This window comes from Schistocerca piceifrons, chromosome 11 (genome assembly GCF_021461385.2).
Source record: "Schistocerca piceifrons isolate TAMUIC-IGC-003096 chromosome 11, iqSchPice1.1, whole genome shotgun sequence".
In the NCBI taxonomy this organism is placed as follows: Eukaryota; Metazoa; Arthropoda; class Insecta; order Orthoptera; family Acrididae; genus Schistocerca; species Schistocerca piceifrons.
Genome location: NC_060148.1, coordinates 875,671 through 897,730, shown reverse-complemented (window position 1 = coordinate 897,730; position 22,060 = coordinate 875,671). Strand labels below are relative to the sequence as shown.

Genomic DNA, 22,060 nt, shown 5'->3' with positions numbered 1-22,060 from the left:
AAGGGAGTGAGACAGGGTTGTAGCCTATCCCCGATGTTATTCAATCTGTATATTGAGCAAGCAGTGAAGGAAACAAAAGAAAAATTCGGAGTAAGTATTAAAATCCATGGAGAAGAAATAAAAAGTTTGAGGTTCGCTGATGATATTGTAATTCTGTCAGAGACAGCAAAGGACTTGGAAGAGCAGCTGAACGGAATGGACAGTGTCTTGAAAGGAGGATATAAGATGAACATCAACAAAAGCAAAACGAGGATAATGCAATGTAGTCGAATTAAGTCGGGTGATGCTGATGGGATTAGATTAGGAAATGAGGAACTTAAAGTAGTAAAGGAATTTTGCTATTTGGGGAGTAAAATAACTGATGATGGTCGAAGTAGAGAGGATATAAAATGTAGACTGACAATGGCAAGGAAAGCGTTTCTGAAGAAGAGAAATTTGTTAACATTGAGCATACATTTAAGAGTCAGGAAGTCGTTTCTGAAAGTATTTGTATGGAGTGTAGCTATGTACGGAGGTGAAACATGGACGATAAATAGTTTAGACAAGAAGAGAATAGAAGTTTTCGAAATGTGGTGCTACAGAAGAATGCTGAAGATTAGATGGGTAGATCACATAACTAATGAGTAGGTATTGAATGGAATTGGGGAGAAGAGAAATGTGTGGCACAACTTGACTAGAAGAAGGAATCGGTTGGTAGGACATGTTCTGAGGCATCAAGGGATCACCAATTTAGTACTGGAGGGCAGCGTGGAGGGTAAAAATCGTAGAGGGAGACCAAGCAGATTCAGATGGATGGAGGCTGCAGTAGGTACCGGGAGATGAAGCAGCTTGCACGGAAAAGAGTAGGATAGAGAGCTGCATCAAACCAGTCTCAGGACTGAGGACCATAACAACAACAACAATAAATGTAAACTGGGTGAATTGTTGAAGAAATATAGCCTGGATATTTAAGAACTGACTGTTGTAGATATTTTTTATCGGAAAGATAAGCATTAATGAGGTTAGCCGAGAAAATAAAATTCCAAGAGGAGGGCCAAAAACAGGATTTGTAGTCATCACGGTAAAACACGAGGTTGTCAGACAGTTTTTAGTGGTGGTTTTTCTTCGAAATTTCATAATGTAAATTTCTGCTCATACTATTTTGTCTTAAAACTTTCTTTGTAAGTTACTGTGAAATTAGTATTAAAATTTAATTACTATACCAGATCCAGAACAATTAAAGTCATCCTAGAGTGATAAACAATCTACAACTATCACATAACAGAGAATCGGTCAACTTCATCGTGAGGTTGGGTGAAGTTTGTCAATGTATTTTTATTTTCCTTAATATCCTGATCTGTTACAGTGAAAGATTATAAATATCATAAAGTTTATTACTACAGTTTAATACTCACACTGTGGAACAAAAAACACTACATTAACTTTATCGATTTCAAACAACAGAAACTAGTTTGGAATGTCAAGATTATAAGGAAAAGAATAGACTGCTACTCACCGTAAAAATGACACGCCGAGTTGGAGACTGGCGCGACGAAAAGCGACTTACGTATCAGCTTTCGGCCACAGTCTTCTTCGGAAAAGGAAACACAGACACATTCGTTCCCACGAGCGAGTACACCTCCCGCGCACACGACCACTGCCTGTGGCAGCTCAGACCGGAATGCGGCTGTCACGCAGAATGGAAGCAGCCATCGGCAGTGGGCAGGGGAGGGACGGCAGGATACGAGTAGATGGTGTGGGTGCAGGGGAGGAGAGCAGAGTGGGCAGAGCTCCGCATCGCTGACAGCCACAGCAGTCCCGCCCCCTCCGGACTGCCGCTTCTGTCCTACACGACAGTCCGAGCTGCCACAGGTGGCGGTCAGGTGCGTGTGGGGTGTACTCGCTCGTGGGAACGAACGTGTCCGTGTTTCCTTTTCCGAAGGAGGCGCCGGTCGAAAGCTGACGCAAAAGTGTCTTTTTGTAGCACCCGTCTGCAAGTCGACGTGCCACCTTTACGGCGAGTATCGATCTGTCTTTTGCTTTTACTAATTTCAGAAATAATTAAGTCGAAGTTTGTAAAACAGTTAACTTCGACACATCTGACAGTACCTCAATTTCGTACCGGACGCCCAGTGTAGGTCGGTGACCAGTTCGCAATCCGCGGATTTCGCGTGTAGACAGGTGCCGTCTGATGCACTTCTAGTGTACGTCTGGCTCACCTCCCATAGTAGTTCTGTTAGTTTTTAACTCTGAGATGGCCGTATCTCACAATCGACTTTAAGCTGTGAGGATTTAACCTTATATTTGTGATACGAAAGTTAGCTACTTTCTAATCCACAGCTGAGTAGTCGGTGCGGCAGATTGCCGTACGAGGGGCCCGGATTTTATTCCGGGCCGGGTCGGAGATTTTCTCCACTCGGGGACCGGGTGTCGTGCCGTCTCTATTACTCTACCGTCCTCGTCGACACGTGTTTTGCGGGAGGGGCGTCAACTAAAAAGACCTGCTCCGGGTGACCAGTCTACCCGACACGAGGCCCTCACCACACGACACTTCATTTCACTATTATGTAGTCGACACCAACCTTCAGTTCCGACAATCGGCAAGCTGACGCGTGTAAAACCTCGGCACCCCTCCCGACCGTTCGGTTTCAATTTGACATATTACTGTGTAATGTATTCGAGTGTGGGTAGCTGTGCGTGCGGAAGTTTGTTTTCGTAATTTGGTTTCCCAGTATTTTACTGACCCCTCCCCTCTGCTTTCTTCTCAAACAGATCAAATGGTGACAATTTACTAAGAAACTGAAACTGCTAAATATACCATTTCTGCGGCCTAACGATGCTATATACTGTAAAATTTTATTCTGGGGAGGCTGTCAGTTTATTTCAAACAAAATGTCGTACTGCGCGCTACTGACCGAGTTCGATCACACAGGCACTTTCGAGTTCACGTCACGCGCGAGGGCTCGCACGAGCATTAGTACTCGATATTATAGTTTTTAGGGTGCTTTTAAAAATTTCAATTCTCTCGGAATACTCTAGTACATTTCAGGGATCGGCAAAGCATTTGAGATGGAAATTGAAATACGACAGAATTGACCAATTCCGCTACAATCTGCAGGTTATTCTACTCACTGCTAGAATCACAATCGAGAACTGAAAAATGGCGTACCTGTTTCAAATCTAGATCTCGATGAGGAAGCTGCATCATTTCTTGATCAGCTATTACAGCTGGCATTCTATCTTCCTTACACTTTCGGTTAAAAGTGAAGTTCACAGACCTGAAACATAAAAAATTAATACGATGTTATGTTACAGTAATTTCCAATAACCATTTATAAACGGTTGCCACATATTTGAGTTGTACTGAAAAAATGGAAAATATCTGTACTTCTTGTATTGTGGTTTTTGAAATACACCTACCCTCTCCTCCACAGTACAATCAAAAAACTATGAACTTTCAGATGAACAGACTTTTAAAAACAAAGAAGCCGTTCCTCATATACCACATAATGTTAAACCCAATAATCACATAGAAGAGCACCCCAATATAACAGAAAAATGACGCTCAGTGGAATACGATATCCACAGATTATGTAGTGAATGAATACAAACACGGTTTAACTGAGGCTCAGATTAATAGCAGCTTATGTTAACATAATGTTGTGAATTTCAAAAATAAATACTAGATTTCAAACAACTTAAAAGTACTGCTCACTGAATAAACATAATTTAAGTATAGTTACATTAGTGAAGTTGTTAGTGTTGGGATAATTATAGTAAAATCATGTAACAAGTGTATTATTTCTTCTTGTGCTAACAGATGTATTTCTAAGTTTAATTTCATATGTGGGAAATATCTGTAAATCATACAGTTTTGTATTTCACTACCTACTGTTTTTATTTAAATTTAATCTACTGTTTCAATTTTCCCAAGGAAGGTTAGACGTATGTGTCAAGTACGGACATTAATAATGGGTGTGTTAAGTTGAGAGTGCTTTAATGTGGTTTTGTTTCAGTGGTTACAGTCAGGTAGACACTGGGCTGTACAATAAGACTCTTCCACAGAACTGTAGATTATTCCAGGGAGGTCAAACAGGAGGAGCAGTTTTTGTACCACACAGGTAGAACACAAAACCGCTGAATTATGACAGTCAAGAATGGGGGGATGAGAAGGGCTTCCGGGAAGAAATGAAAAAGAAAAAAAAATTGTTAGCAACTTTGAGATTTAGCATAACTAATAGATTTCACTTGCTACTGCAAGGAGAGAAGGAATATCTTCATAAATATGTAGAGAAATTTAAGGTGCAGCAAAGCAATGCTGAGAACCTTACACGTATATAGGGAGAATAACAGAATACGAAAAGAAGAGTTCTGCTGCTGGATTTGTGACAATTGCCCTGGGGTATTTTCATGTGTAATCACCCAGTGGCCACTGCCCTTATGCCACAGATTTTTCTGAAAATTTTGTGTAAGAATGTACATAATGATATATAAAAACAAAGATGAGGTGACTTACCGGACAAAAGCGCTGGCAGGTCGATAGACACACAAACAAACACAAACATACACACAAAATTCAAGCTTTCGCAACAAACTGTTGCCTCATCAGGAAAGAGGGAAGGAGAGGGGAAGACGAAAGGAAGTGGGTTTTAAGGGAGAGGGTAAGGAGTCATTCCAATCCCGGGAGCGGAAAGACTTACCTTAGGGGGAAAAAGGGACAGGTATACACTCGCACACACGCACATATCCATCCATGGATATGTGCGTGTGTGCGAGTGTTTGTTTGTGTGTCTATCGACCTGCCAGTGCCTTTGTTCGGTAAGTCACCTCATCTTTGTTTTTATATATAATTTTTCCACGTGGAATGTTTCCTTCCATTATAATGTACATAATGATATATATAAAAAAACAAAGATGATGTGACTTACCGAATGAAAGTGCTGGCAGGTCGACAGACACACAAACAAACACAAACATACACACGAAATTCAAGCTTTCGCAACAAACGGTTGCTTCATCAGGAAAGAGGGAAGGAGAGGGAAAGACAAAAGGATGTGGGTTTTAAGGGAGACCGTGTCTAACCCTTACCCTTACCCTCTCCCTTAAAACCCACATCCTTTCGTCTTTCCCTCTCCTTCCCTCTTTCCTGATGAAGCAACTGTTTGTTGCGAAAGCTAGAATTTCGTGTGTATGTTTGTGTTTGTTTGTGTGTCTATCGACCTGCCAGCACTTTCATTCGGTAAGTCACATCATCTTTGTTTTTTATATATATATTTTTCCCACGTGGAATGTTTCCCTCTATTATATTCATAATATACATAATGAGCTTCAGTTAAAATATTTTTTCAGGAATTTTTTGACAAAAATTGTAATTAGGAGACTATTTTGAAATATGGTCCCCTTCTACCACCTAGCGTTGAGAAACGAAGTACCTTGTAAGTTTGTTACAACTATAACTTTTATTTATGAATCAATTTATTCAATTTGATGTCATTGGAAAGTAAAAGAATAGAGCTATAATATAAAAATTATTTACGTGCTGTGTCTAAGCAACAAATGTTTGACAATTTGTAATTAATGTAATTTCTAACCAATTTTTTTTGCAAATTTCAGGAATTTTTTTTCAGCAGAATCAGGTTTCAACATTTCAATTTTTGTTTCAAATAATTCCTACTGCCATACTTTCCAAAATAAAAAAAATCAGAAGGGTGTTTGTCCTCTACTGTTAGATCTTAAACTTTTTCAATAATGCTGTAACAATTAATTGCTTCAAATAGCTAATCAACAATATATGAAACAACAATGAAAAATTCAGTCTAGCAGCAACACTCACACGCAACACAGGCTGTATGTGTCACGTTTTTGTGTGTGTGTGCACTTTATGTATCTGAAGGACTTTTTTGTCTTGATTTTGTGCTTCTTACATAAGCAGCCATTCTGTCTGGTAATTTATTTGAAAGTACAGTTGAACCCCTCAATATGATAACGTTCCGGAAATAGAGGCCCTCAATATGAGATAGTAAAAAGGAATGACTGAAATTAAAAAGAGAAAGAACTCGTCCAATCCATGCATAGTTGCGCAGAAACGTATAACCGGGAACACTTAATTTAACTTCCGTAAGCGAAATGGGTTGCATTTTTTCAACGTATTACAGTGCTCTCTGATGTTGTATAATTTTTATGAAGTGACGCTAGACCACCCTGTTACATTATAACCCACAAACGGTTGTTGAAGTATATGCTTTGTTTAACTGTGGCTTGTTATCAGTTGTTTTAGTGAATTTTATTCGTCAAATATTATGAGTGAAAAAAGATCACAAATTTTATTTAAAGTTTTTTCACGTGTTTTTTATATCAATTATCATTAGAAATAATGACATATTAATATAAATATTATTTTTATTTATTAATAATAAATAATTTTGTTTCATACAAAATTATATTATGATTTACGATAATTCACATTTAAAAATACATTACATTAAAATTTTGTTATATTTATAACTCCATTTTGAAGGTTTTTTATAATTAGTTATTACACTTTAAATTATTATTTATTCACTATATGATACAATCCACTTAATTATAAATTTTAAAAAAAAAGAATCAAGATTTACATATTTATTTATTAAATGTAATTTATATACTTGAAATATATATTACCTTCAAACCAATCATTAATCCACTCAATTTCAACAATTATAACCAATTAATAAATAAATAATTATTAAGAACCATGGACCTTGCCATTGGTGGGGAGGCTTGCGTGCCTCAGCGATACAGATAGCCGTACCGTAGGTGCAACCACAACAGAGAGGTATCTGTTGGGAGGCCAGACAAACGCATGGTTCTTGAAGAGGGGCAGCAGCCTTTTCAGTAGTTGTAGGGGCAACAGTCTGGATGATTGACTGATCTGGCCTTGTAACACTAACCAAAACAGCCTTGCTGTGCTGGTACTGCGAATGGCTGAAACCAAGGGGAAACTACGGCCGTAATTTTTCGCGAGGGCACGCAGCTTTACTGTATGGTTAAATGATGGTGGCGTCCTCTTGGGTAAAATATTCCGGAGCTAAAATAGTCCCCCATTCGGACCTCGGGGCAGGGACTACTCAGGAGGACGTCGTTATCAGGAGAAAGAAAACTGGCGTTCTACGGATTGGAGCGTGGAATGTCAGATCCCTTAATCGAGCAGGTAGGTTAGAAAATTTAAAAAGGGAAATGGATAGGTTAAAGTTAGATATAGCAGGAATTAGTGAAGTTTGCTGGCAGGAGGAACAAGACTTTTGGTCAGGGGAATACAGGGTTATAAATACAAAAGCAAATAGGGGTAATGAAGGAGTAGGTTTAATAATGAATAAAAAGATAGGAGTGCGGGTAAGCTACTACAAGCAGCATAATGAACGCATTATTGTGGCCAAGATAGACACGAATTAAAGAGACCTTTGGAGAAAAGAGAACCACTTGTACGAATATCAAAAGCTTTGATAGAAACCCAGTTCTAAGCAAAGAAGGGAAAGCAGAAAGGTGAAGGGAGTATATAGAGGGTCTATACAAGGGCAATGTACTTGAGGACAATATTATGGAAATGGAAGAGGATGTAGATGAAGATGAAATGGGAGATACGATACTGCGTGAAGAGTTTGATGGAGCACTGGAAGACCTGAGCCGAAACAAGGCCCCGGGAGTAGACAACATTCCATTAGAACTACTGACAGCCTTGGGAGACCCAGTCCTGACAAAACTCTACCATCTGGTGAGCAATATGTATGAGACAGGCGAAATACCCTCAGACTTCAAGAAGAATGTAATAATTCCAATGCCAAAGAAAGCAGGTGCTGACAGACATGAAAATTACCGAACTATCAGTTTAATAAGTCACGGATGCAAAATACTAACGCGTATTCTCTGCAGACGAATGGAAAAACTGGTAGAAGCTCACCTCGGGGAAGATCAGTTTGGATTCCGTAGAAATGTTGGGACACGTGAGGCAATACTGACCCTACGACTTATCTTAGAAAATGGAATAAGGAAAGGCAAACCTACATTTCTAGCATTTGTGGACTTAGAGAAAGCTTTTGACAATGTTGACTGGAATGCTTTCTTTCAAATTCTAAAGGTGGCAGGGGTAAAATACAGGGAGCGAAAGGCTATTTACAATTTGTACAGAAACCAGATGGCAGTTATAAAGAGTCAAGGGGCATGAAAGAGAAGCACTGGTTGGGAAGGGAGTGAGACAGGGTTGTAGCCTATCCCTGATGTTATTCAATCTGTATATTGAGCAAGCAGTGAAGGAAACAAAAAAAAAATTCAGAGTAAGTATTAAAATCCATGAAGAAGAAATAAAAACTTTGAGGTTCGCTGATGACATTGTAATTCTGTCAGAGACAGCAAAGGACTTGGAAGAGCAGCTGAACGGAATGGACAGTGTCTTGAAAGGAGGATATAAGAAGAGCATCAACAAAAGCAAAACGAGGATAATGGAATGTAGTCAAATTAAATCGGGTGATGCTGAGGGAATTAGATTAGGAAATGGGACACTTAAAGTAGTAAAGGAGTTTTGCTATTTAGGGAGTAAAACAACTAATGATAGTCGAAGTAGAGAGGATATAAAATGCAGACTGGCAATGGGAAGGAAAGCGTTTCTGAAGAAGAGAAATTTGTTAACATCGAGTATAGATTTAAGTGTCAGGAAGTCGTTTCTGAAAGTATTTGTATGGAGTGTAGCCATGTATGGAAGTGAAACATGGGCAATAAATAGTTTGGACAAGAAGAGAATAGAAGTTTTCGAAATGTGGTGCTACAGAAGAACGCTGAAGATTAGATGTGTAGATCATATAACTAATGAGGAGGTATTGAGTAGGATTGGAGAGAAGAGGAGTTTGTGGCACAGCTTGACTAGAAGAAGGGATTGGTTGGTAGGACATGTTCTGAGGCATCAAGGGATCACCAATCTAGTATTGGAGGGCGGCGTGGAGGGTAAAAATCGTAGAGGGAGACCAAGAGATGAATACACTAAGCAGATTTAGAAGGATGTTAGGTTGCAGTAGGTACTGGGAGATGAAGAAGCTTGCACAGGATAGAGTAGCATGGAGAGCTGCATCAAACCAGTCTCAGGACTGAAGACCACAACAACAACAACAATTATTTTTGTAATTGCTTTTGTTATTGACAGTTGAAAGTTAATTTTTAAGGTATTTCATTTTAAAGGGTGTTAAGTATTGATAAATACTACATTTTTAGGGTTATAAGTATTTTACATATTTTCACAGAATTTAAACAAAAAATATTTTCTTTATTTATGTAAAATGTATTACTTATATACACTAATTCAAATAAAATAAATAAAACCACTTACAATAAACATAATTCAATTCCACAACAGGAGGTTTTATGTATTATGAATCTTACTACACTCCTATAGTAGCATCTGATTGTCGTAAAATATGTCACACTATCAAGTTGAGGGTTTTTAGAATATTATATTGAGTGGTTTTACATACTGAAGGGTCCGACTGTAATACAAAGTTGTTCCATAATGTGAATATCAGAGATCACTTAATGAAGTGGTCATTAACTCTTTCTTTTCCCCCTTACAGATTGTTCATAGTATATTCTTGACTAATTATAGAACAAGAAAAAGTTTCAAACCATCCAGTTCAGTAGTAAAGAGCTTGATTTAATAGATATGTCAAGCCTGAATCAAGCTGATATTGAATTATTGAAGCTAAGATGCACCTAAAATATTGCAAGTGTTTTTTCTTCTCACAAAAGCTCCATTTGGGAACATTTAAAGACAGACAAAGCATTTGCGGTGACCCTTTTAAGAAGCTAGACTGCTAAGAAATCTTTGAAACCCATTTCTTTAACCAAGGCAAGGAAATATAAAACCCTTGGACTTATCCCAGGTACCAAGCTGTGCATAACATCCCATAAGGACATTTTATCTCCTATGGGGGATAACCTTCCAGGTATGGATGAATGTGAAGTTGAAGATCAAGAATATACACCAGATCCATCTACAGCTTTTCAGAAACTTAATGAAAGTTGTGAATTACATGAGATTTCACCATTTAAGATTACCAAGAGAGCACAAGACAGATATACAGAATACATTCGATCCAAGTCTCGTCACTTAGCTTTGAAATTCCAGCAAACAGCATCAGAAGTGCTACAAGTTCCAGTGAAAAATGTGTCTGAAGAAACTGGCAGTGCTGAATGTACAGACTGAGCTGTTTATTTATTCCAGAATGAGATTTTCACTCTGCAGCGGAGTGTGCGCTGATATGAAACTTCCTGGCAGATTAAAACTGTGCGCCCGACCGAATCTGAATCAATACTGTACATGACATGCACATGTTGATGCACATGCATACATTTGATGTTGGACCTTATGATAATTTGCTGGCATGAAGTAATATGCCAAAAGTTTACACAAACATATTTTCTGAGAAGTTATGAACACACAAATTTATGAAAACACAAATTACATACTCATTTACACATTTGTATTTAAGTGCTGTATTCCTCTAATACATACACACAACAGTACGAGGTTGGATATTCTTTCTGCACTTAATCTGCTTAGTAGCAGATGATACAGATGCAAGATTTTTGCACATACTTCCATTAATGTTTTACTCTTTACAAAACTCTTTGCTGCAATTTGTTTCATGTTTCTTTCCACCCATGTGGAGTAGAAATTCGCTTGCACTGTAGAAGCAATGATGAAGTAGGAATGATTTTAAATTTTTATTAAATACAGTCAGGGACTTACTGTTTTTTATTTCTGATGGCAGGCTATTGTATATTTTAATGCCTTTGTTGAAGGGAGATTTTTTTTAAAGGCAGAGATGCGCATTTCTTTAACATGGAGTTTCATTTTCTGTCTACTACCATAGTCATGGACATTTACATTTTTATTAAATTTTCTAATATTACTTTTTACAAATCTGCATAGTTCTAGTATATATAGGCTGCCAAGGGGTAGAATGAGCAACTTTTGGAAGAGAGGTCTGCAGTTATCAGTCGGCTTTGTCTTGTTCATCATTCTTATAGAGCTCTCTTTTGGGGGAGGAGAATGTTTGGACTATGTGTAGAGTCTCCCCAGAATATAATACGATACTGCATTACACTGGGGAATTGTGCACAGTAGGCTGCGTGAACAGTTTCTGGGCTTGTGCAGTATGCGAGGATTCGTAGGGCATAGCACACTTGGTTTAGCTTACTATTAGTTTTACTAATGTGTGTTTGCCATTTTAGATAATCCTGAATCCATAGGCCTAGAAATCTTGTTTCTGTATTTGGGGATATTTGGGAACCGTGTAATTTCATATCAGGCATAATTTTATTTGATCTTAGGTGGAAGTTTAGGTAAGTGGTTTTCTTTGTGTTAACTATGAGCTTGTTTTTCTCAAACCAATCACCAAGTAGTAACCAATGATCTTCATTAGAATAAAACAAAACTGTTTCATTGTTATTGAAAAGTATATCATTTTGGTAGTGAAAATTAAACTATTGTATGTATGGATTCCAGGTGCCTTCATTTGCAGATACTATGTGTGACAGCTCCTAATCATTTGTCATTTTCAATCCACTCAAAATAGCAAATGTCTACTGGTTATTTTTTTCTATGTGCAAATTAAACTGCAGTGTAATAACTGTAATATTTTAATGCAAAAACTTAAAGAGAAATTCAGCAGAAGTTTTGTTAAAGAAAAACTACAAATAATTACCTTAGCACCAGCTTCACGGAGTAAAAAAAATTCAAATGTTTTTTAACACTAGCGAATAAATGGTAAAGAAATCGAGGGTATTGCTAAAAGAAGATCACATTTCGTCGAAAGGGAGTTATAAAGTGGGAAACAGAATAGGTAAGGATGTGGAAAAACATGTCCAGAATTTTCACTGTGAAGATGATATAAGTCGCATTTCTGCTAATAAAAAAGACTGCCTGTCTGTCCCTTAAGAAAATGGCAAGAGAGTGTATAAGACAAAAAGACTAATTTTACATAATCTGAAAGATGTATACTTAGCTTTCAGAGAAAAATATCCTGAAGATAAAATTGGTTTTACTAAATTTTGTGAACTTAGACCAAAAGAATGTGTTACTGTATACCGTCGTGGAATGCAGAACATATGTGTATGCACCTATCACCAAAAGGTAAAACTGTTAATGCATGCTGCACATGTGGAAGAACCGTACACTGTACTTCTACAGAATCTTGTGTGCAGTTCTCGGTGGCCTGACGAATATGGACAGTGAGCTGGAGTCCTTACAAGATTGTGGAAATGTTGTATTCAAACAACGGGTGCAAACTGATCGACCTACAATGGAGACACTAATGAAGACGACTGACGAATTTGTTGAGTATATCGTGCAAAAACTTCAAAACTTAACAAAACATCGTTATGTATCAAAATCTCAGAGTCACTACTTCAAATCGAGCAAAGTAACCCTCCCTGATACTACATGCATCATTGTAGTGGATTTTGCAGAGAACTATACCTGTTTACTTCAGGATGCTACACAAGGATTTCACTGGCAGAACATTCAAGTCACCCTTCATCCTTTTGTGGTGTACTTAAAAACAGATGACTGCATTAAGTGTTGTATAAGTGACTGTTTGCAGCATGATACAAACACATTCTATGTTTTCCAGAAAACTGCTCTCACATATGTATTGGAACAATTACCACCTATCCAGCATGTTATGTACTTCAGTGATGGCAGTTCTGCACAATACAAAAACATTAAGAACTTTTTTTTAATTTGTGCCATCACAAACAAGATCATGGAGTAACTGCAGAATGAAATTTTTTTGCCACTAGTCATGGCAAAAATGCATGTGATGGAGTTGGTGGTACTATTAAACGTTTAGCAACAAGAGCAAGTTTACAGCGTCCACATGACAGTCACATTTTGTTACAACAGAGGAGATAAAGTTCACAAACATGTTACAAAAATGATGTGAGACTGGTTCTACCATTCCTGGGACAAGAATGAATCATGTTTTCAAACCACTGAATGAAAACAAGTTGCTGATAAAGCATGTTTCATCATCTACATCTACATCCATACTCCGCAAGCCACCTGACGGTGTGTGGCGGAAGGTACTTTGTGTACCTCTATCGGTTCTCCCTTCTATTCCAGTCTCGTATTGTTCGTGGAAAGACAGATTGTCAGTATGCCTCTGTGTGAACTCTAATCTCTCTGATTTTATCCTCGTCGTCTCTTCACGAGATATACGTAGGAGGGAGCAATATACTGCTTGACTCCTCACCTACTAAATTCATTGAAGTTCCTCTTGGAATTCAAAACACTGCCTCTAACACTATTAAAGAAGAAACATTTGTCGCAGCTATCTACGACAACCAGTGGTGGCTTGGAAAATTTCTAGAGATAAGTGAAGAATACACTAATGGTAAAGTCAAGATCATGAGTCCAAGTGGCCCTTCCTCAAGTTATTCATGGCCACTTCACACTGATGTTTGCTGGATACCTTATGAAAACATTATAATGACGTTGCCTGCTCCTAGTGCAAGCACAAGTACTGGTCGTTTATATACTTTTGAATCAGACATAATATTGTCCATTGAAAACTTGTTTGAAAGAATGAATGCTTTTTAAAATTTTATGAATGTGATCATCATTTGTGGCCACTAGGTAAGAGTCACAAAATGAAATGTGTATATTATTATTTATCTTCTTTCTGTTTTAAATGATTAAACAGAACAAACACCCTTCTGATTTTTCTTATGTTGAAATGTATGACAATAGGAATTCTTTGAGGCAAAATTTAAAATGGCGACACTTGTAATTTTGACAAAAGAACTTAATGATGTTTGTAAAAAAAATTGAAAAATGATTTTAATTACAGATTTGCACATATTTATATGCACAGTTGCAGCATTTTTATAGTTTAGTGATATAGTTGGTCCTTTCATCTTTCTAATGACACCAATTTGAATAAAACTAATTTATAAATAAGGGAGTTATAGTAGTTAAAAACTTTCAACCTACCTTTTGTACTGATGCCAGATGGAGAAAATGCTAGACATTTCAAAATGGCCCACTTACTACAATTTTGATCTATAAAATCTGAAAAAATTATTTATCACTTTCTATTTATGTACTTCCTTACACCAAATTTTCACAAATATCTGGATCATTCCATGTCAATTCAACCAGGGGCTCCAGCTCATAGTCTCAGATTTGACTGAAATTCAGTACACTAATTCTACCATGTACAAAGTATTAGTTTCCCCTGCCAATTAGTTCCAGAATTATGACTTGTGAAAGAAGGTGGTGTGACCCGGAAATTGCAACCTGCATCTGGCAATCTATCTTCAGATCCAACTTCAGGTCTTAATAACTTTGGAACTATTCCGCACAGTCCAGTGAAAATTTTACAACCCAGTAACATCCATTTAGAGAACACACTCCATGAATCAAAACACCAACAACATATTTCTGAGGGAAAATAAAAATTCCAAAATGTGATTAAAAAATGAAATACATTAAAACGTACATATTGTAGGTGCTCTCTATGCCAAATATAATTCACTCAAAAAGGGTATAAATTTTTTGTGGTAAGCTTATAATGTGGCCTAAACGCATACAGATCTCATAATGCCCATATCAGTCACAAAAACTGAGTTACATGCACACGAAAATACAAAAATTTGAAAAATTACCTGAAAAACATGGATTTTCGAAGTGTGGTGCACAAAAGAGACAAGTGGTATCCAAGCCAAATTTCACACACTTCATAAGTAGACCATAATGATATATATCTCCAAATTTCAGCATGTTATCGCAAGACATTTGTGTACAATGGAAGCTGACAGGTGTTATTTGTTGATGTGGCCATTGTTCCACAACGCAATTTTGTAAAAACATACCGTAAACTGTTCTGCATCTTCTTATCCTCTCCCACAACTGTTTAATCACTAAGCAACATTATATAGACAGATTAACACAACCTATCATTAATGTTCACTGCATCTTAACTGGTAAAAACCAGTCGATTATGCTTTGAACAGAAATTCTCCCACACTTTAGCTACTGTACTCTGTACATTGAGTGGCAAATTGTACTGTCTTCCTGACACTGTGGTAGGAACTGGAACTGTCTTAAGAATATGTTCAATAGGAATTCAACACCTGTCTGCCAAACATGGCCAATGGAATAATCTTGCTGGTGCCACGAAGTTCACAAATACATCACCTTCTGCTTCACAGCACTCAGCAACACATCTTAAGTACCATTTGTCATCATAAACAGCAATAACATAGCAACCTGGTTGTAAGTTGTTGCTTTTGCTTCTGAAACCTGAGTCAGACACACGGTGAAGACACATGTTGTGCATGAACCTATAGTTATAACCGGACAGTCTGCTCATGTGCACATTTCAGAGTCCGCTGGAGAGAAGTGATGCAACAGTTTTAATGTGTTCTAGTCTGCTTTTTAGCAACTCTTCAACTGATTTCAACTCATCTTTTGAAACATAGAATGCCAGAGATATATTTTTCTGTACCCAGGTAAATAATTGAAGAGGTGTTAGAATGTGACCTTCTGTAGAGTGCTGCAAACTAGCTCGTGGTGCCACGCACTTAATGGTAGCACCAATACCATGACTTGTTGCATAAAATTTCCATTCTGCGTGAATCTGAAAATCATGGTAATGCATGAATAAATTTTTGATTTTTTGTACTGACTAGCTGCTCCATCACTGAAGTATTTTGCAAAATGTATGTGAGGCAGCTTGTTTTTCACATATGCCATGACAGTGCGAATGTGGGCATGAACTGCAATGGCATCACAAATTAAACAGTCACTAAAAACGAACAGGTTCATGACAGACACATCACCTGATTCACCTCTATAATAAATCGCAAATAGCTGGAGAGTTGCTTGACTTTTCTCCCAATGATATCCTTGGATGGCATCTTGAACTATAAATGCATAATTTTCAGAGAAGTCTAGTATTACCAAATTTCATCTCGTTTCAAATTATCCTTACAAAACTGGAGATAAGCCGATTGTGCTGTTGCTGTGAAGCTGTGTGTGGTCAGTATGTCCATTTTTTGACAACACATTTCAACAAAATCTTCCACTGTACTCTGCTTTGTTTCAAGACTTGTGTGATGCATGTGTGTCCATTGTTTATAAGAAACTCAATTGCTTACCCTGAGCCTGCTGAAGTTGTGGAAGCACTCCTTGGGTTGCTTTTATTTTCCTAGCTCGCTTTACCATATATGTAGAAACATTGAATTCCTTTGCTGTGAAGTCAATAGACCAGCTGGAAGGTGCAAGGGTAAGAATAGCAACTCTTTTCTGGCATGTGGATATGGCACATTTTTCTTTCAAATCATGCACAATTTTGTCCAAATCAGAGCGTTTCTGGCACGATTTCTGTTCCTTTGGAGCAGATAGTTCTTCCTCTTCCACCACTAGTGTGTCAGCTATTTTGTGTTTTAATTCCATTTGAGCTTCTTGTAGTTTTCTTCTACCATAGCTGGGCCCGTCTCTTTTCCCAACTTTGTGTCTCTTCATGGGAGACAAACTGAGAGCAGTCACTGAAGTATTTAACTGCTCATCCACTGTGGTGGTAGGTGGCTGATACTCTTCGTCACTCTAATGTGAATTTTCAGAATATTCTTCATTTTTTAGCAGTGTAACACACCTGGAACATAACTTTTGTCCTGGTTTCATGTTAAGTCCCAGGCACTGATTCACTTTCAATACTGATTTTATATCAATTTCTCTGAGGCTACACTTCACTGTCTTCTTATGAATCCGAAATGGATCAAAACAACTTCTTCGTAGGAAAGAATACTTACCAGAAAAACTTTCATATGATGATAAACACTAAAGTTTCCTGGAACTGTACTTCTTGTGCCCACAGGATGTGTTCTGGATCTCTATAGCAACAAATCTTGCACAACAGTACTGACCAGTCTGAACTAGAATCTTAAAAATATGAGTAACCTGTAATTGTTGCTCGTTTCCTTTGTTGTTCCTGCCTAACAATGACTCATTCTGTCCCTGAAAACTACCATTGTTTAACTTTCTGTTGCCTAATGGTTCCCAACAATTGCTGCAGCTTTATCTGAAACAAGCTGTCTCCATCATCACTATTACTTGCTAAATCGTGTTAAAAGAAACGTAACCAAAAAAATCTCTGTCAGCTTTTGTTGTACATAAATTCCTTGCAATAACAAGTTGAAATTTTGCCACATATTATATTATGGTCTACTTATGCAGTGTTTGAAATTTGGCTTGGATATCATTTGTCCCTTCTGTGCTATCACACTTAGAAAATCCATGTTTTTCAGGTAATTTTTCAAATTTTTATATTTTCGTGTGCTTGTAACTCTGTTTGTGTGACTGGTATGGGCAAGATGAGTGCTGTGTGTGTTTAGGCCACATTAAGCTCACCAAAAAAATACCCTTTTTGAGTGATTTATATTTGGCACAGAGGGCACCTAGAATATGTACCTTTTAACATATTACATTTTTTAATTATATTTTGGAATTTTTTATTTTCCCTCAGAAATATGTTGTTAGTGTTTTGATTCATAGAGTGTGTTCTCTAAGTGGATGCTAGTGGGTTGTAAAAATTTCACTGGACTGTGCGGAATAGTTCCAAAGTTATTAAGACCTGAAGTTGGGTCTGAAGATAGATTGCCAGATGCAGGTTGCAATTTCCGGGTCATGCCACCTTCTTTCACGAGCCATAATTCTGGAACTAATTAGCAGGGGAACTTAAAATTTTGGACACGAGTGTTCCACACTTGGTAGCATTGGTGTGCTACATTTCAGCCAAATCTGAGACTGTCAGCTGGAACATTTTCTTAAATTGGTTTAACTGACATGGAATGGCCCATCTGTGATATGATGGCAATGAGATTTCTTTATTTTGGGTGGTTTTAAATGAAATAAACCCTTGAGCAGTAGAGATAGTGGGTGATTATCTGCATTGTCTGAAATGATTCTCAGCCCGAGGATTTCTATATCAATGTTCTTCCAAGAACCTTGCTGCTTTGTATTTTATTTTAACTTTTTCCAAGCCCGAAATCTCAGCGGTGCCAGCTGACTGAATCCAAACAAAGGTTAAGCCCACGATACCTGCTGGAAGCGTCTGTTTAGACCATTAATCACTTATTCTAATAAAAAGATGTCTAAATAGAAGAGGTCGTGCAAGTGAGACTACAGGTAACACCATCCAAGTGATTGCTTTGTGCAGCCTTTTTATTTTATTGTCAGAAATAATTCGTGTACAACTTGCTTACTACAAAAATGCAAATCACGTTCATTATTTCAGGTAGCTTTTATTACTTAACTACCATAACAGTTTCACTATAGGATTAATAAATAGGTAAATCAACTTTAAAAACCTAAATACCGCTGTTTGGTTTTTGAAGAAAAGTACTGATTTCTAACTAAAATCAGTATTTCTTTTATATAATACAATAACCTTAACAGTATAGTTTAAGACTCTGTTCTCTTCCCATCAGGACATTTAAACTACTGCCTGAAAACACATTTATGAAAAATATTACACCTTTTAAGCAAAAGGGGCATTTAATTACTTTCTGAAATGTATATATTTTTTTAAATTTTACTAAAATCAAGCAAATGTTACAGCATTAACTGTTCTACATATTACATTAAAGCTTAAACCAAGACCTTTACAATGTCACCTGTTTAGCATCAGATCTTTTGAAGTTACCAATTTCATTTCACACTACTCAGAAAAATGAGTAGTTTTTATTTTCTGGATGTTTGAAAGCCCAATGATGGCTGTATCGAAGAATACCACATTTTGTCTACCAACTCTTTAGGTAGACCTACATTCAATGAATGAAAAATCAAATATTTAAGACTATGAGGTGCAAATATTAAGTTGATTTGAAGTGGATGGCTCCAATGCTAAGGTTGATGCGGAAGGATGCAGTTAACATTTCTTTCAGATTTTCATTTGCTGATGATGTTCTACAGGATGACTCGTGGGGTGACTCCTCACTTAGGAAAAGATCTGTGTAAGCAACTGGAAATATTAACCATTGCCTCATGGCGGATTTGCTCACTGTTCAAACCTGATATCAATAATTCACTGTAATTTAAGAGTAATTCATGCACACAATACTACAAGGAACAATAAGCTACCATTTCCACCAGCAAACCTACCTTCAGCAGAGAAAAATGTGAAATAAAGAACATATAAGTCTCCTATACAAAGATATAAAAAAGTCTAAAGGAAACCAGAAGCAAATTCAAATGTCGAGTGAAATTGTTTCTGATCAATGGCTCCAATATCTTAACAAGATTCTGGAATGCAGACAGGTAAACACGAGCACCAAGTAGCCCAATATTGAGGACAATTAGGTTTCAATCTTTGATTTATTTGACACATTCCATACCTCGACGCATATCAAGAATATGATATACAGAAGATGGTTCTGATTAACTAAAGATATCTACCAGAAAAGAAAAACCCTGACAGGATAATAAGTGTACGATGTATTCGAAAACATTTTTTTAGTCCCTGTGTTTTTGAAGTGATGTACCATAAAATAGCAAGACGGCAATCTTTCCTAAAATAATGCTGATATTTCACAGTTACTTCTTGTACTCACAACATAACATGGCATATTTGTTACATTTTGCAGTGCAGCAAATGATGCTAAATCAATAATGTAAATGGAAGGGTAAACTCCAGAATACTTACCACAAAGTTACAAATAGTCTTCACTCGAATGTCACGAGGATAAACTGACAGTGCAAATGAGCAAAGGGCCATCACACAAAATGCCTCCATACAGACAAAGTTTCAAAATGACCATTTCTAAAGTGTTTTGCCAGATACGTCACACCTGGCAGATGAACCGAAAATAAAGGAACATTACACCAAAACCTTGTCCTAATCCTCTAACTCCGCATCACAAAAGTCCTTAAACGAGGTGGGATACCAAAAATCCTCGCGTACCACACGTTTCCTGTGCCTCGTAGGCCTCTCCTTTGGCTGCACTGTAACGTTCACTGCAGCTTCTACTGGTGAGGATGGACCTGCTGCTGACAGCGAAGGTTCTTCTTTTACTGCTACTGGTGTCAGCTCTTCGAATTCATCTGGTGACAGTGAAGGCTCTCGCTTTACTGCTGCTGGCGATGCGTCTCCAGCTGCTAATGGAGAGGATAGAACAGTTGCTGACAGCGAAGGTTCTCGCTTTACTGCTACAGGTATTAGCACTCCAGCTGCTGGCTTAGAGTGTTCTGCTACACGCCTAGAGTCCTGCAGTGCCGGTGTAGGGTCCTCTACACACGGTACGTAAAGCGTTCCCACACCTCGCATGAAAGAATGAAACACACACCCCTGTCCAAACACGCTCTCCCTCCAAACATATTCGTCCAAATGGCCCTGCAAACTACCGAGCCTTCTCTTCCCTCTCCCCACAACTCTCTGTATGCCCTCCCAATGTTGCTCCATAGTACCAATCAATTTATTGCGAAACTGATAATTGTGATCAGCTGCAAAAGTCTCAAGATTCACTTCCCCTTCATCCTCATAACTCTTCCACTTATCTGAACATATAACAGTCCCGTCCTCGATATGTTCTTCGAGAAGACATTGCAAAGTCCTCGCATTTCTCTTCTCAACCATTTTCAAAACCAGCTGCCCATGTTCTTTCCCACAAACGACCGCTCCCCAAACCCAGACTTCTGCCATCCACTTTCCCAAATCATATTTAACACGCCTAAAAGGCAATTCGTCCATCTCAACCACAACACCTGGGCCTCCTATCTTTCCTCTTCTCTTCAGTAACGCTGAACAAATTTCCCTACACGACAGAAACCAGTCGAGGGCACTTCTGTCGCTCAATCCTGCAATGCGACTTGTCGACAACACAGACTTACGCATACAGAAACAGTACGTCATCAAAACTATAGCTCTCATGGTAAGCCTCGCACTTTCAAACCATGTCCCTTTGCGGACGGACCTCCACACGTTGTGTTTTCGGCATCGCCACATAAGCTGATCCCTACTTCTTTTTGGTGGAACCTTAGTACAGGACATTGGCTTTCGGCATGTAGCACATATGTACTTATCAGCAAGAACACCAAAACTTCTTAGAAATTCAAACGTACGTGAATTATCGTCTAAAATCGAATTAAGAGTCCCTTTAGTTATCTCAACTCCTTGGTCCCTACGGTCATTATCCTCGTTGAGTTCACTGGATGACGAAGAATCCGTGTAACAGCAATTGCCATCGCTAGAACCAACTTCACATTTAACATCCATTGCAATCATAACCAAGCCACCAGAAAATAACAATACAGAAACGTTACGTGCAGGGCTAACGTCAAAGATTCTAGGCTATACATCTATGGACAGAGAAAATTCAATATTTATTTATTAATTTATTGTCGGATTTGGCCTGAAGCCGTACAGCCAGCTCTCAGTGTTCTGGTGATTTTACACACTAAGGTTCCATTTATGAATGAATTTTATAATTTGTTTTAAAACTGCGATATTGTTTTGCCAAAGGAGAGTAGATAAACGGTTTATTATCTCCCCGTCCCCATTCTTAAATGTGTCATAAAAACGCGTTTAAGCGCATAATATTGCTGTTGTTGTGGACGCGAGAATTACTTTCGTGTCTCTGAATGATCTTCTTGATATGTTTAGGTTAGAAATATCTGCTGGTGTGGTTATGCTTGCGCGAAGTGTACCGCGTTGTCAAGTGGACCAGTTTTATGTTACCAGTAGTTAGTTAGTAATTATATGTAGTTAGTTAGTTTTGCACGATAGATCGAAATGTTTTGGAATAGTCGTTTTACATTAACATCGCAAATTAACTTGTACATATGGTTGCATTCTGAACATTTATAAGCCTACATTTACATCTGCACTTTGCGAACCACCATGAGATGCATGGCAGATGGTATGGGTCCCACATAATTCAGCCATATTCTAGGATGGGTTGCATGAGTGATACGTAAGCAATCTCTTTAGTAGACTGATTGCCCTCACCCAGTAGTCTACCAATAAATCGGAGCCTACTACATGCTTTAACTACA

General features: G+C 37.9%; 1 protein-coding gene across 4 annotated transcripts in view; it reads right to left on the bottom strand.

Annotated features, from left to right (window-relative positions):
• Window positions 1-21,322, bottom strand: part of LOC124719947 — a 52,073-nt gene extending 30,751 nt beyond the window's left edge. For all 4 annotated transcript variants that reach the window (XM_047245148.1, XM_047245147.1, XM_047245149.1 and 1 more), the window contains exons 1-2: window positions 19,713-21,322; window positions 3,149-3,257 (exon numbers count right to left, since the gene is read on the bottom strand). In XM_047245148.1, the coding sequence (XP_047101104.1) occupies window positions 19,905-21,290 (1,386 nt within the window). In that variant the 5' untranslated portion in view covers window positions 21,291-21,322 and the 3' untranslated portion in view covers window positions 3,149-3,257; window positions 19,713-19,904. The remainder of the gene's footprint in view (window positions 1-3,148; window positions 3,258-19,712) is intronic.
• Window positions 21,323-22,060: the final 738 nt, after the last annotated feature.